Raw genomic sequence first — 15,989 nt, forward strand, 5'->3', positions numbered from 1 at the left:
CGCTAAAGGCCTTCGTGCTTTTAATATAGTATATATATATATATATATATATATATATATATATATATATATATATATATATATATATAAAGTATTTCATATTATTTCTGATGAGGTTATATTGAATATATTTTTAAAAATGAAAATTCATATTTAGTAAGATACTTGAGTTGTGCTCTATAAATAATTTGAATAAATATGCTATTATTGTTATTTATTATTTGTTTACTATTTAAAATCGTGACACCGCTTATTAAAAATTCTGCGTACGCCATTGTGTTTTACGAAATATTTTTTTGAATAAACATTTTGAAGTAGTATAAAGTAGGAATATTCATCGGCAAGAAAAACTTTTAAAACCAAGAAAAATGAACTGAAGTTTATATATTTGAAAGAGGGATTTATTTGGAGAGGCAAAATCTTTTAAATATAAAAGAAACATAAATTTTGGTAGGAAAGAATAGGAGTGTAGAAGCTCATGAATTCTCAATGAGTAAACAAATATATCCATTTAGAACCTTTAAGATCAGAGACATGTTATATCGAGTAAAAATAAAAATATATGTGAGCATATAATTATTTGCCTCTATAACAATGCGCTATTTCCCACCATTGTAATATTTTAATATATCATTTCTTATACTTTAGGATTTCATATCATCTAACAATTTGTCTTAATATTTAGTGACCTTAATAGTGCTCCAAGCTAAAGTAGAATATAGGACATTTTAAAACACATAATCAAACTTAGAAATTAGAATAGTCAAGAATAAATAGGATAAATTAAGATATTGCATATAAGAGTGGAAACTTGACAATTTCCAAACAAAAATAGAAAAAGAAAAAAAAATACTAGTGCCCTTATTTGCAAAATGCGACACATTTCATTTACTAATATTTCTTGAGATCTGAGTCCCCATTCAGTAATTATTCTTATTCCAATAGAGAATTGTCCTTTTTGAGCGAGGGCGAGGGGACCGGGTAACGAAGGCGAGGGGGTGCGTGTGAAGTACTATTACTATTACTACCTCTCCTGTCCGAGTTCTCTAAATCTTTTTTTTTTTTTTTTTAAGCGAATTATGCTTTCAGCTTAGCTTGCTTTGCAATTTCCTTCTTCCCTCTTTTTAAATTATAGTACAAGATTTGGATTTAGGTTTGTTTTTCTAGATCTTCGTTGCTAATTATATAGGGAGAACGAGTTAGTGAAAGAGCGTAAGTGAGAAAATGGAGGAAAGTAGGTTGTGTCAGTGGAGTGTGATTCGATCCGTATTAGCCATTCTTCAATGGTGGGGTTTTAATGTCACTGTTATTATCATGAATAAATGGATCTTTCAGGTGAGTGATTTTTCCCTCTTCACATCTCGAATTTTCAATTCCTTATTTCTGTCATGTGTGGATTTCTTCTCAATTTTCCTGGTTTTCACTGTTCTCTATCTACTGATCCTGTTTTTATTTCTGTATTTAAATCACATTTCATTATGGTAGCAGTGGTTTTCAAATTACAATTCGGTTAGTACCTCATCGGGGTATTGATATCAGTAAATGCAATAACCATGTGCGCGAAACTTGGACTCAACAGGTGGTTTTTAGTCTTGGTGTTCAAACCAAGCAAAGTTGTAGCACGATCTTTGCTGGCAATTTGTCTATGTCTGTAGAGATTGAACTGGAGCTAGCTTATGTTTTGTCAGTATCTCCTTTGTTAAACAAAATTCAGGATAAGATTCGAAGTTTATCTCTTCTTATTTATAGCTACAAAGTTATTCTTCCTTTGTCGTTTGTATTGCTGAATGATCTCCTTTCCTCATTTCAAGTGGTGCCAATTTTCGGTTTATGAGCATTCCTTAGTGGAATTTGGGTTCTTGTTTTTGTATGTTGGACTATCTGAAATTTATTTATTCATGAATTTGCTTAATTGTTATACTGTGATGGGTGGTAGCCAGAAATGAAAGTACTCCTACTGTTCACCTTATCTGCAAATTTCTATTCGTTGTTTGCTAAAGTAAGTATCCTTCTTTCTGGAGTAATATTAGTGGTGGTGGGATAAATTAAAAGAAGTATGAATGGAAGACCAGATTTCAAATAGTGGTGTTTAACTGGTAGGTATTCGTGCTTGAATGCGTTTTACAATTTTACGATGACTAGGGTTGAAACAGTAAAAGAAGGAACTACGCATAAACAATCCCAGAATGACTGATAGGATTGACTGTCCTTAAGGGTTGTCATTTGTTATGCGGTCCTCATTCTTCCGGTGATTCAGAGTATTGTTTTAACCTTATATTAGCTACACACTTTCGAGCTTAGCACCAAAAGAGGCACATAGAAATGCATCAATTATATCGCCTCAAGCAAGGAGCACGACAGAGTCGTGGATTGAATTTCCTGACATCATAACCATGAACATCGTCTCCTCAAATTGAAGAACACTTTCTTCTATAACATGGTACCAGGCTAGCTTGCACGCACCTCAACTAATTTCACTGGGTACCTGCTACCTCCCACTAGTATAGTTACTGGGTAACTCTCTACCAAGGTTTAGAAATATGTGAAGAAATAACCTAGTGTTTTGTCTCCACTATGAATTAGAACTTGAGACCTCATGATTCTCTACCCACTTCATTGACCACTAGGCTACACCAAATAAGAACACATAAAGCAAGACAAAATGGAAGTCACTTTCTTGTCTAAAGATATTGTTTGCCTTTTTGCTTTATCTTTAAAAAACTTTATGTGCTTTGCTTCGTCTATGGCTGGTCAACACTAGCTACTGGAAATTATCAAATTTGTGGGAATGAATGTTGGCCTGCTAAGTTCCAGTATGTCCACAAGATGCTGTCGCGGAAATATTGATGTCAAGATGGATGTCCGATCATAAAAGATTAGACAAGATAAAAGGTGATCACATTCGGCAGAAGGTGCAAATAACACTCGTTGAGTATAAATGAGAGATGGTTGTTTAGATAGTTTGATCTTATCTAGCGTACATATCGAGATGTACCAGTTCGTAAATGTGAAATCATGATGGCTGAATATCTTAAAAGGTGGACGAAGTAGACCAAAAATCACCGTGAAGGAAGTTGTATCAAAGTATTTACTATCACTTTGAATCCATGGAGATTTTAGGGAAAATTAGGGGGAAAGGGGTTGCTCGGTGCACGAAGCATCCCGCATTCACGCCGGTTCATGGGAAGGGCCGCACATCAAAGGGTTTGGTCTTATGTAGGCAGCCTATAACGACGAAAAAAAGAAATCTATATAGGCGATATTAACTAGTTGAATTTAAAGCTTAGTCTTGTTGGCATGCGTATATTAGTGCAATATTTGCTAGGAGAATTAATCTGGTTGGGACATTTGTAGAAAGTATAAAACATAGAGTACTTCTAGGGTTAGAGAACTTAAATTATAATATATTTGAATGGGATGAGTCTAAATGGAGTGAAATGGATAGTGGCCACCCCCGTCAGCTTGGTATTGAGGCTTTAGTTGAGGTTGTTGTTGTATCGGTATTTCCAGAATGTACTTTGCTGTAATTATGATACTCCTGGAGCCAGTTTCATGGCAGGGTATTGGAGATTCGGTGTCAAATTTCTCAGAGGTGAATTTACATCTGATTATGTTTTAGGCTGTGATTATCTTGTGGTCCTGATCAACTGTGAAGGCTTCCACTGTGTACTAATTTGACTGCAGTAATTTGTTTTTTGGCTGTGGTCTATTCCCTTCTTTTAAAAGTGTTGCTTGTCGTGAAGCAATCCTAATTGGTTACTGAGGACTTGAAAAGAAGCATATCACTTTTAGAGAGGTATAGCCTGCATGAACATTTCCTACTTGCCAAAGCAGTTTCAATTCTAAGCTCCAGACTTTTTGTAGCCATTGAGCACTCTTGCCCATAGACTCTGCGCAAACATACAGTTTACAAACATGTGGTCTCTGGATTCATCCTGGGCTTGACATAGGACACAAGTTGGATTAACAGGTAGTCCCCATTTTATCAACCTGTTAGTTGTCAATAATTTACCTTGCAAATGTAGCCACATGGTAAACTTGGCCTTGGTCGAGCATCATTTTTGAACACCAAGCACTTCCATGGACTCGTGGACAGTCAGGTAATAGTTTCAGGTAAATGTTCCCGATCATACTATGCTTCTGTGAAGGAGAACATTGAACTTGTTCAAGCGTACTTCTAGCTCCTATAATCTGTCTAACCATCCATGATGCTTGTTGTGGCATAGTGATCTCATTCAAATATTTTCATCTCAAGTTAGTTGGAGATGATGCATGTTCTAGATGTTCAATAACTTGTACTTAATTTATCTTGTGTTGTTGGAGATATTGTTATCTCTTTATAACTTCTATTGTCAAGTGTATGAGGTATGGTCTGAAAGAACTAATAATATGTTGATCTTTTGTCCTTCGCAGAAAATGGATTTTAAGTTTCCCTTGACAGTATCTTGCATACACTTTATTTGCTCAGCCATTGGTGCATACCTGGTGATTAAAGTGCTAAAGCTTAAACCTCTTATTGTGGTTGACCCTGAGGATCGCTGGAGAAGGATTTTCCCCATGTCATTCGTGTTTTGTATCAACATAGTGCTGGGCAATGTCAGCCTGCGCTACATCCCTGTTTCATTTATGCAAACGATAAAGTCATTCACCCCTGCAACTACAGGTGATTTTTGGGTAGAGCATTTATTATTTTTTAATAAATAATTTATGAGACAAGCTTGTTGTGAAAAATGTAATAGCACACAACAAAGCAATTTAGCAATTCTTCATAACCTTTGCTTCACCCGTGTGCTTATATGTTTCGGGATATGGATTAGTAAATCTTTTAAGTCCATAAGTCATATTACAAACTTTTACATCTCATTGTGCTGATTTTTCCATTTCTTTCCCCTCTAACAATGGAGGACAACTGACTGCTATGTCTTTGGAACAGTTATTTTACAATGGCTAGTTTGGAGCAAGCACTTTGACATGCGGATTTGGGCTTCTTTGATACCTATTGTTGGAGGAATTCTCCTCACCTCCATCACAGAGCTAAGTTTTAACATGTTTGGATTTTGTGCTGCCTTATTTGGTTGTTTGGCTACTTCCACAAAGACTATTCTTGCAGAGTCTCTACTGCATGGTTACAAATTTGACAGGTAATGACCCCTCTCTCTCTCTCTCTCTCTCTCTCTCTCTCTCTCTCTCTCTCATATACTTACTTTTCCACCCTTTGTTAGGAAGGTTCTGAGACCGGTTTTAATTTCTTTTTCCATGGGAGAAACCGCAGTCTAGGTGGGGTATAGGTCATAGTTCCTCTGCAGGTTTCATCACCTTGTTGATGCTTTACCTTGGCATATCATCACAAAATAGTGAACAAGCTAAAAAGGAGGAGATGACTATCTTAATCCCTCCTATCTGGATTCCAACCAAAGATATAGGTCCTATGATGACTTTAGGCCTTAATTTAGAATGAAATTGAACTCGAGATAAAAATTTGCAACTCATGATCAGAAAAATTACTTTTGTTTTTTACAAGGAAAAGGAATATCACATACGTAAAAAGAAATAACTAAGGAACTCAACCTCTTTATTTTTCTTTTTTCGGAAATTCACTCAGTTTTGCTAATCCTTGTCTATTACTAGCCTTTTAGAGGATAATATAAGTACTAATGAAAAGAATGTTTAAGATTATAATATAAAACTGTGAGGGAAAGACAGGGAGTCTGCAGTTATTCTTAAATTATATGTGTTTCATTTATCTCTAGAATTATCAGCAGGTTCATTATAATTCAGCAGACTAATTGGAGCCAAATTTGTGTTATCCATTTCTATTCTGTAGTTTATTTTCAAAACTCACATTGTATTTCAACTCAGAATATAGGCTTATGGCTTCTAAAACCTAAATCCTTGTTTACACAAAATCTTACAAGAAAATATAACAAGGCATTATCAGAATTGGAACTTGCAATGACATGTTAACCGTTTGTTCACCAGTTTGGGTCATTTCATTTTCGTATGCTTTCTTTTGTCATAAAAGGGCTGCAATCCTCTTGAGTACAACTTCATAATCAAAATTTGTATTTACCTATCAACAGAAAAAAGAAAAAGAACAGAGTTGGCTCCCCAGATTAAGTTGTACATGTGTTCATAATCAACAAAATTTTCTTAAGATTTTGAACGCTGCTCTTAATTTTGGCATCATCATTTTTGCACGTAATGTTCATTTACTTTTTTATTTTGTAGCATAAACACGGTATATTATATGGCTCCTTTTGCCACAATGATCTTGGCAGTACCAGCTTTACTACTGGAAGGCCCTGGAGTAGTGGCATGGTTGCAGACGGGTCCCCCACTTCTTTCATCCTTCTGCATTATTTTTGGTTCTGGTCTGTTGGCTTTTTGCCTCAATTTCTCTATCTTCTATGTCATTCACTCAACCACAGCAGTCACCTTTAATGTCGCTGGAAACCTTAAGGTACAAGCTATGCTCTTATTTTGTTTATTAATGCTTTTGGTTTGTTTCTTGTAAGAAAGTTTTTCATATATACATTTTCAGAGTCATGCATAGCCAGAGCTAACAATTTTATTGCCCGTGCATTTGCACTTCTAATAATTCTTTATTATCTGTTAGCTCATTTGATTTGGCATGTTCAATTGCATTTTGGTGGTTTGGTGCATTAACATTGCTAAACAACATGAATTTATAGATCTTATCATGACACATATGCATGTATACATGTGCCAAAATTATCTTAGGGACCAATACGAGCATATCTTGTAGGACGTTGCTTTTACCTGATCTCATCAACACTTAATAAGATGCTGACAAAGTAGAAATTTGATTCATTACTTAAACCTATGAAAGTGAAAATATGGATTGAACTTTTCAAATCAAGCTAATCTTGAGCTAGCCTTGATTGCATGTTAAATAAGACAATACAAACAAATATCTCATGAGTTGACCATTTCAAACACTGTCCACCTAATGTGTCTGCTTATGTTTTTGATGTCACTACGTTCCTTACCGAAGTAATGGCATCTAGATCTGTTATTGTCTTATATATAATGGTCTCCAGTTGATTAGAAAACTAAATGTACTGTTGTATTTATCAACGTTATTGTCTTTCAGTGAAAAATTCTTGTGAATATCTTTGCAGGTTGCAGTTGCTGTAACTTGTTCATGGCTTATCTTCCGAAACCCAATCTCAATGATGAATGCGGTTGGATGTGCTATAACGCTTATCGGGTGTACATTCTATGGGTACGTGAGGCACATGCTCTCACAACAAACTCCAGGCACTCCTCGGACACCTCGGACCCCAAGAAAAAGTATGGAGTTTGTCCCTCTAGTAAACGAGAAGTTGGAGGATAAAGTTTAGTGTCAGGTGTGCTTGAAACAGGAACTAGGTAAAACTTTGATATAGAAGAGAAGTATAAAGAAGAAACAAATCGTTCATTGTTGTCTAATTTACCGTTTAGGTATATCGAATTCTGGAACTCTTATTTAACTTATTTATTTACCTTCATACCCTGCTCCCAATTGGCTAGATTTGGTTTTTGTTTTTGCGTATAGAAGAGAAGCACAGAGAAATGGTTCTTTCACTTTTGTCTAATGTACCAATTAGGTAATTCCGGTACGAGTGATTTTATTTTGTGCCTCACACAACTTACACTACTTGTGTGGGGCTTTTTTTTATCTCACATATTTGTGTAATTTTTCCTCCAACAAACATTGGGACCCAACTTTTATGAGAAGGATTGTTGTATTTCGAGGCATAGTGTCTGGTTACTCAAAAAAATTCGACGTTAGATATTCTTTTCCCTTCAGCCTAAAAGATCAATTTAACCATCTCTGTATTTTGTGTCAAGTAATTCTATAACTAGACAAATATTCAGCACGGAGAGAAGGGAAAACTAGCTGATACAAGAAGTGTATTTCGCACAAATAACAAGTTTTCAGTTAGCATTTAGATATATAATATAAAATTACAGACCAGAAGAGAATTTTTTAGGGAATGCTACATTGGAAATACTACTGAAAGGTTTCTACACAAATTATTATCCATATTGTAGGTGAGTGATATTAATTACTAAACTAAAGCTGAATTAAGACTAGGCCAAGAGCCAGAAATTCTTCTGCCATCTAGTGCTGATAAGATATCCTCCCATGCCGTTGCTTTGCTTCCTTACTCCAATTGTCAAGCAATCCAATGTGTTGATGCATTGTTCCACAAATTCATCTTCACTGCTTGGCCCACACAGACTGTAGTAGTAGTAGAGTTGCAAAATTAAAGGAAAAATCATCATGTAAAAAATGAAGAGTTCGAAAATTAGTATTTTTCTGATTGTTATTTTGCTTAAAAATGTGAAAAGGAGAATATATATTCAGTACCAAGTAAGTAGAGAAGAGGGCTTTTTCTGACCCAAGACTAACACAGAGACCTCCAGCTTCTTCACTTGGCTCATTACAGTTGCCATCTTTGGTCCTTGTATTACTAGTGCTTCCACTTCAACCTTTTTATAAATAAAAAAAAAATGAAAATAGGTCATAATACTAACAAAAGAATTATGTCAAGCTTGTTTAGTAAATAGGAAAAAAAGAAAAAGAAGGCATAATAGGAGGGAAATGCAAAAGCCAGTGGAAGAAATTATTAGTAATGTGTTGTTTGTTTGGTTGAGAGAAAGAAACAAAGGATCTTAAAACCTTCTGAAAAGGAAAAGAAGAAACTGTCACTAGTAATGATTTCCCTCCTTTATTATTGTGTGCATTTGAAAGGAAAAGTAAGGACAGAAAAAATGCATTGAGCAGTGAGCACAAGAGAGAGAGAGAAAGAGGGGAAAATAGATAAAGAAATCTTCCCTCCTTACTTCAGCAGCCACCGGAAAAGGGAAAGGAAAATAAAGAAAAGATGGTAAATTTATCTATCAAAGACCAAAACCCCTCCCCACCAAACAGACAAAGTAAAAATAAAGAAGAAAAAAGCCTTCATCTTTTCATAGAACTAAAGATAATACTGCCTCCCCCCAAAATATATGAATTCAAAGGACCTTATTACTACCAATCTTTGGTTTCGCCTGATATCAAGGGACATTGTAATTTAAAACTTACCCATAAAAACACCGACAATACGTTAATCTTTTGCAGAACATTAGCACCTGAACACTGTTTGACAAACAAAACAGAACATGCAGAGGAACAAAATACAATTTGTGCACATTAATATTAGCTAATCTTTTACTACTCCTATTATTCACTAATTAAAACAGTTTAGACCTATTTACCAAACAAAATATTGGTATTCAACAACACAAACAACAAATCCAATGTAATAGGTCCGGAGAGGATAATGTGTACACAGCCTTCCACAGTAGACGGTCGGCTCAAAGCAAGCAAAATATAGGTATTTAACAAGAGCCAAGAAAAGGGACTTACTTCAGGTTTGCAAGCCTTACAAAGGGATCCAAGAGAGCTAGCAAGATGAGCGGCAGATGAAGATGAATCAGCTGAAGAAGAGCCCTTATTACTATTAGAAGAATGTGGAACAATATGAAGCAGAGTTAGAATATCTCCTTTATTAGTAACATGTGTAAGTGCCCACATCATAGCATGTTTACTATGTGAACTCTGATCCACAACTACCATTACTCTTTTCCTCATTACCAAACCCCCACCATTATTTTGATACCCATTTCCTCCTCCTCCACACATATTGTTCAGCTCCTCCATTTGTTTCCAGTTATAACTCTGAAATCCTCCACCATTTCCAGTCCCGCCACCCCATCTTCTTGATGTTGATTTCCAGCCTTCTTTCCCACTTAGTTGCCTCAGAAATGAACTTGAACTCATTGTCATTTTCTTCCACTTTTGCTGTTTCAAGGTTCATGTATTTTTCATTCAACACAAGAAAGTTGAGAGGGGTTTATGGAAAGAGGTCTATTTGGTGAAGCAAAGCTATGGTTTTTAATGTTTATTTATTATTGGCTAGTTTTGGGGGGGGGAGAGGGGGTCACTCACGGGTATTACTCAGTGGCTAGTTATGGCAGTACACTACTCTGTGTGGGTGGGTGGGGGGAGAAATATTAAAGAAAAGGATTTAATATGCTGACAGTTTTGATGATGAAATGGTGGATTCTTTTTTCGTACCCTTTTTTTGCTTTTATAGCCTGACCCCGAATCTTTTGTACAATTTCCTTGAGCCAGATTTAGTACTCGTACACTCCATTCATTTTATGCAGTAGTACTATATTACATTTGATTAGACTAGAGTTTAAGGAGAAAAAAACGTTTTACACTTGAATAAAATTTATTCTTAGAACTTCTGATTTTAAATATATTAGTATAATATTTTTATACTCCTATAAAAATATCATTAAGATAAAATAAAAAATTAAAAGTTAACGATTTTTTTAATATAGAAAGCAGTAAGTAAGAAAAAAGATTAAATCATTGTCATGTAAAATGGAGTAGAGGAAGTAATATATATGTAAATAATTTGCCTGAAATAAGAAAATAGAATAAATTATTAATTTAAAAAAAAAACAATTAAGGCATGATTTTAAGAGAAAAATTAGAAATTTTGAGCTAGTGGTAGAAGTCAGATCTATAATTTAAAGGGATTATGATCCGATCTGATATTAGCATAGGATTATCACCTTCGTGGAGATTGTTAAAACAACAACAACAATTCAGTAAAATCTCACTAGTGGGGTCTGGGGAGGGTCGTGTGTACACAGATCTTATCCCTACCCCTAAGGGGCAGAGATGCTATTTCCGAAAGGCCCTCGGCTCAAGAGAACGAAAAGACAAAAGTAAACAATATTAGTATCCACAGAAATCATAAGAAAATAGGAACAACATGAAATCCAAAAGAAAGATGCAAAGCAAAACCGATAGTTAGTAAATAGGTTCTGCACTAAAAATAGTAGTAAGACACAACATTGCCATTAGTTATCTCAGGCAAAAACCTTATCAGACTGTTCTCAAAAGGTATTAGTAATGCAAGACTCAACTACCTCCTAACCTATAACCTTAATACTCGACTTCCACAACTTCTTATCAAGTGTCATGTCCTCGGAAATCTGAAGCCTCGCCATATCATGCCTGATCATCTCTCCCCAATACTTCTTAGGCCTCCCTCTACCTCTTCTCGTGCCCTCCACAACTAGCCGCTCACACCTCCTTACTGGAACATATGGTCTTCTCCTCTGAACATGCCCGAACCATCTGAGCCTCGCTTCCCGCATCTTGTCATCATTGGGAGCCACGTGCACCTTCTCCCGAATATCATCATTCCTAATCTTATCCATCCTAGTGTGACCGCACATCCACCTCAACACCCTCATTTCTGCTAATTTCATCTTCTGGACATGTGAGTTCTTAACAGGCCAATACTCAGCCTCATACATCATGGCCGGTCTAAACATCGCTTTATAGAACTTACCTTTGAGTATCGGTGGCACTCTCTTGTCACACATGACTCCAGATGCTAACCTCCACTTCATCCATCCTACCCCAATACGATGTGTGACACCGACCCAAGGTACTTGAAGCTGCCTCTACTTGGGATGACCTGTGATTGAAGCCTAACATCCACTCCCACTTCCCCCAGGTCAGCGCTGAACTTACACTCTAGGTATTCCGTCTTCATCCTGCTCAACTTGAAACCCTTAGACTCAAGAGTCTGTCCCTAAACCTCCAGCCTCTCGTTAAGACCGAGTCGCGTCTCATCAATCAGAACTATGTCATCGGCAAATAGCAGGCACCATGGCACCTCCCCTTGAATATGGTGCGTTAACGTGTCCATCACCAAGGCGAATAAGAACGGACAGAGTGCAGAACCTTGGTGTAACCCTATTACAACCAAAAAATGGTCAGAGTCGCCTCATACTGTCCTAACCCGAGTCTTAGCCCCATCGTACATGTCCTTAATCGCCATAATGTACGGGATCAACACACCTTTTGCCTCCAAGCATCTCTAGAGAATTTCTCTAGGAACCTTGTCATACACTTTCTCTAGGTCAATAAACACCATGTGCAGATCCTTCTTCCTCTCTCTGTACAGTTCCACCAATCTCCGAACAAGGTGTATAGCTTCTGTAGTAGAACGACCCGGCATGAATCCGAACTGATTGTCGGATATAGGCACTGTCATCCTCATCCTCGCTTCAACCATCCTCTCCCACACTTTTATGATATGACTCAGTAATTTGATACCCCTATAATTATTACAACTCTGGATATCACCTTTGTTTTTATACAATGGAACTACCGTACTCCACCTCCACTCCACTCCTTCGTGGAGATTGTTAATGAACCAGTCTAATATTATTTAAAGTTTGTTAAAGAATTAATACTAGGTATTATTATTTGCAACTAGGTACTGAAAATAATATATAAATTATATACTATAGAATAAAATTATGCATTACTAATGTAATTTAATCACATATACCATGTTATTTACATTATCTTCAATTTACCAACTCACGTTTACTATACAATTGTATGTGTAAGTGAATATTTTTCACTGGATCGTTTCTTCTCATTTCCCTCTGGCCTCCCTATCCAAACAAATTACTAAAAGATACAAAAACTTAAAATCAATTAAAATAAATTCTCATCCCTCTGTCACATAAATTAAATCAAATACGAAATCATAATCCTTTGTTATCAGATCCTTTCCTTTTCCAAATATGAATCAAAATTCAGTGTCTTTAATTCATTTTTATGTACGTCCAATCTTAAAAATTAAGAATTAATGACACATTTTACTTCTTCAAAATGCAATCTTCCTCTTCAAAAGTTATCGCAAAAGATAAAAAGAAACAAAAGGAAAAACATACGACTTTTTACGCTTATATACGAATTGATTTTTTTTTTCCTTCTTGAATTATTAGGGGCAATGATAGCTCGCGGTACAAAGCTATTTACATTTTGCAATTGTAAAAGTATATAGTCAAATTTATGTTTGTTTGTATAACATACAAAAAGATGTATGTATAAAAAATATAATTTTTTCGATATTATTTTAAGAGCGTCTATATAATCTCATTATTCCAACTTCTTTTTTTCCTTTTCACTTTTGTTTTCATGACCCTTCATAGGCTCTTAGTCAAGGACCTTGAGATCACGAGGAAAAGGAGAAAGAGGGCAGGATCAAGTGGGGAGCCTTGACAAAAGCTAAAGCGCAGGAGTTGGGGGTCAAGCTGGTGACTATGGGAGCTTGGAGGAGCAGTGGGGATGCAAGCGCTATGTGGACCATGACTGAGTAGTGCATTAGGGAAGCTGCGACTGAGGTATTAGGAGTCTCAACGGGTTACTCTGGTGGTTACAAGGGAGACTGGTGGTGGAATGGAGAGGTGCAAGAAAAAGTGAAAACCAAGAAAGAGTGTATCTGAAGCTAGCGCAAAGTGTAGGCAAGGAGGAGAAGAGGCGGATAGGGAGCATTATAAGTAAGCTAAGAAAGAGGCAAAGTTAGCAGTTACGACGGCCAAGACTGCAGCTTTTAGTCGTTTGTATGAGGAACTCAAGGGTCGAGGTAGAAATAAGAGGTTGTTCAGGTTATCCAAGGCGCGAGAAAGGAAGGCGCGTGACTTGGACCAAGTGAAGTGCGTCAAGGATGAAGAAGGTAGAGTTCTGGTAGATAAGGAGCTTATCCGTCAGAGATGGCAGACCTACTTCCATAGTCTCTTGAACAAGGATGAGGACAAGAGCATTGTTCTGGGTGATTTGGAACTCTCCAGGAGTTGTTGTGACTTTGGGTATTGTAGGTGAATTAGAGTTGATGAAGTTGAGGGGGCTGTGCGTAAGATGAGCAGGGGCAAAAAGATTGGCTCGGATAAAATTTCGATGGAGTTTTGGAAGAGTGCAGGCAATGCAGGCTTGGAGTGGCTCACTAGATTATTTAATGTCATTTTTCGAACGAAGAAGATGCCCGAAGAGTGAAGGTGGAGCACAATGGTTTTTGTAGACAAGAACAAGGGTGATATCCAAAATTGCAATAACTATCAGAGTTTCAAGCTACTTGGTCATACTATGAAGGTCTAGGAGAGTGGTAGAGCTAAGGGTAAGGAATAATGTGTCTATTTTCGAGAACTAGTTTGGGTTTATGTCTGAGTGTTCGACTACATAAGTCATCCACCTTGTTAGAAGATTGATGGAGCAGTATAGGGAGAGAAAGAATGACTTGTATATGGTGTTCATCGACCTAGAAAAGACGTACAATAAAGTTCTGAGAGAGGTTTCGTGGAGACGTTTGGAGGCTAAAGGTGTATCTGTTGCCTATGTTAGTTTGATTAGGGACATGTATGATGGAGTAAAAACCCGAGTGAGGACGATGGGTGGGGACTCGGACCATTTTTCGGTTATGATGGGGTTGCATCAGGGGTCGGCACTCAGCCCTTTTTTGTTTGCTCTGGTGATGGATGTACTGACGTGCCATATCCAAGGGGAGGTGCCGTGGTGCATGCTATTTGCACATGATATTGTTTTGATTGATGAGACGAGAGACAATATGAACGCACAATTAGAGGTATGGGGGAAGACCCTGGAATCTAAAGGTTTCAAGTTGAGCAGGACCAAGACAAAATACTTTGAGTGTAAGTTCAATGATGAGGTTGGACTCACAGGTAATCCCAAGAGAGGGAGTTTTAAGTACCTTGGTGTATCATTCAGGGGGATGGGAAGATTGATGAAGATGTACACATCGTATTGGGGCGGGATGGATGAAATGGGGACTCACTTCCGATGTTTTATGTGACAAGAAGGTGCCACCAAAACTTAAGGGTAAGTTCTATAGAGTGATGGTCAAACCAACGATGTTGATTAGGGCTGAGTGTTGGCCAGTCAAGATCGCTTATGTCTATAAGATGAAGGTAGCAGAGATGAAAATGTTGAGATGGATGTGCAGACACATCAGGTTAGATAGGATCAGAAATGAGGTTATTCGCGACAAGGTGGGGGTGGCCCCTATTGAGGACGAGATGCGTGAAGTGCAGCTTAGGTGGTTTGGTCGTGTGAGGAGGAGAAGTACAGATGTCCCGATGATGAGTTGTGAGAGGTTGACATTTGAGGGCCTACATAGAGGTAGAGGTAGGCCAAAGAAAAGGTGATGAGAGATGATTATGCAAGACATGACGCAACTTCAGCTGACTAAGGATGTGACCCTTGATAGGAAAGTATATAGGTCGAGGATCAGGGTAGTAGAGTAGGTAGTATAGAGTATTCATAACAGTAGTATTGCCACGTAGTCTCGCTTTCTGTGGGCAGTAGGTTTTTATGACTAACCGTTATTTTCTTTCATTGTTGATTACCTTACTATCTTGTTGTTTTTATTATGCTTTTATATGGCTTTTTGGTACTGTCCCTTTTTGTCTATATTTTTTTATATTAAGGTGGTGCTTATGCTTTCTTGAGCCGAGGGTCTATTAGAAACAGTCTCTCTATTCTTACAAGGTAGGGATAAGGTCTGCATATATATTATCATCCCAAACCTTACGGCGTGGGATAATATTGGGTATGTTTTTTTTTTTTTGTTCATGATTGATCTTGACTATATTCTGATTTCTGATCAGCCTTATGAAGAAGATCTTTGTCCATGTTCTCAATTCTGAGCAATAGAATTGTCGTTTGCAGCCTTTGCCCTGTTGACTGTTGTCATTACCACATTTTCTTGCATAAATGTTAAAGCAAATAATAATAAGTACTTTACTTTTCAGCAAGTCTCAAGACGTAATGATTTCAACAAGAGGAAAATCATACTGAAAGTTGCTACTGCAGTTTATATATTAAAGTACCTTCTATTTTAACTTCATATAAAATGTGTCAAATTTGATTATCGGTAAAGGAATTTAATTAATGCTAATTGCATTTTATTAATACCTCTACTACACCTCATTTTATGCATTGATCAACCCCTAAGGCAAGATTATCATTCTTAAGAACATGTTGTCAAATAATATGCGTAATTCCTGTTCCGCTGCTTCGTTTATGTCTTTGCCTAGGT

General features: G+C 36.9%; 2 protein-coding genes across 4 annotated transcripts; one reads left to right on the plus strand and one right to left on the minus strand.

The window, feature by feature from the left end:
- The first annotated feature begins 979 nt into the window (after positions 1-979).
- On the plus strand, positions 980-7,511 carry LOC107806617 (UDP-galactose transporter 1). 2 transcript variants are annotated; one of them, XM_075219284.1, is made up of 5 exons: positions 980-1,335; positions 4,414-4,663; positions 4,934-5,141; positions 6,229-6,460; positions 7,143-7,511. In XM_075219284.1, the coding sequence occupies exons 1-5, from the start codon at positions 1,225-1,227 to the stop codon at positions 7,362-7,364; spliced, it is 1,023 nt and encodes a 340-aa protein (XP_075075385.1). In that variant the 5' UTR covers positions 980-1,224; the 3' UTR covers positions 7,365-7,511. The 2 variants fall into 2 exon arrangements, with proteins under 2 accessions (XP_075075385.1, XP_075075386.1); XM_075219285.1 differs by having other exon boundaries at positions 1,053-4,113.
- A 409-nt stretch (positions 7,512-7,920) lies between these two features.
- On the minus strand, positions 7,921-9,956 carry LOC107806616 (uncharacterized). Of its 2 annotated transcripts, none has more exons than XM_075219286.1 (3): positions 9,419-9,956; positions 8,409-8,499; positions 7,921-8,248 (listed from the first exon to the last, which is right to left on the minus strand). In XM_075219286.1, exons 1-3 carry the CDS (start codon positions 9,836-9,838, stop codon positions 8,184-8,186), a joined length of 576 nt encoding a protein of 191 aa, XP_075075387.1. In that variant the 5' UTR covers positions 9,839-9,956; the 3' UTR covers positions 7,921-8,183. The 2 variants fall into 2 exon arrangements, with proteins under 2 accessions (XP_075075387.1, XP_016486288.1); XM_016630802.2 differs by having other exon boundaries at positions 8,378-8,499; positions 9,419-9,950.
- Positions 9,957-15,989: the final 6,033 nt, after the last annotated feature.

The sequence above is a fragment of the Nicotiana tabacum genome, chromosome 8 (assembly GCF_000715075.1).
Source record: "Nicotiana tabacum cultivar K326 chromosome 8, ASM71507v2, whole genome shotgun sequence".
In the NCBI taxonomy this organism is placed as follows: Eukaryota; Viridiplantae; Streptophyta; class Magnoliopsida; order Solanales; family Solanaceae; genus Nicotiana; species Nicotiana tabacum.

Bases quoted from the DNA above. Each gene is read 5' to 3' on its own strand.
- LOC107806617 (XM_075219284.1), top strand. From the start codon at position 1,225: ATGGAGGAAAGTAGGTTGTGTCAGTGGAGTGTGATTCGATCCGTATTA. The intron at 1,336-4,413 runs GTGAGTGATTTT...TGTCCTTCGCAG, and splicing joins TGAATAAATGGATCTTTCAG to AAAATGGATTTTAAGTTTCC. The intron at 5,142-6,228 runs GTAATGACCCCT...TTTATTTTGTAG, and splicing joins CATGGTTACAAATTTGACAG to CATAAACACGGTATATTATA.
- LOC107806616 (XM_016630802.2), bottom strand. From the start codon at position 9,838: ATGACAATGAGTTCAAGTTCATTTCTGAGGCAACTAAGTGGGAAAGAA. The intron at 8,500-9,418 runs GTAAGTCCCTTT...ATTTATAAAAAG, and splicing joins GTAAGGCTTGCAAACCTGAA to GTTGAAGTGGAAGCACTAGT. The intron at 8,249-8,377 runs GTACTGAATATA...CTACTACTACAG, and splicing joins CCCTCTTCTCTACTTACTTG to TCTGTGTGGGCCAAGCAGTG.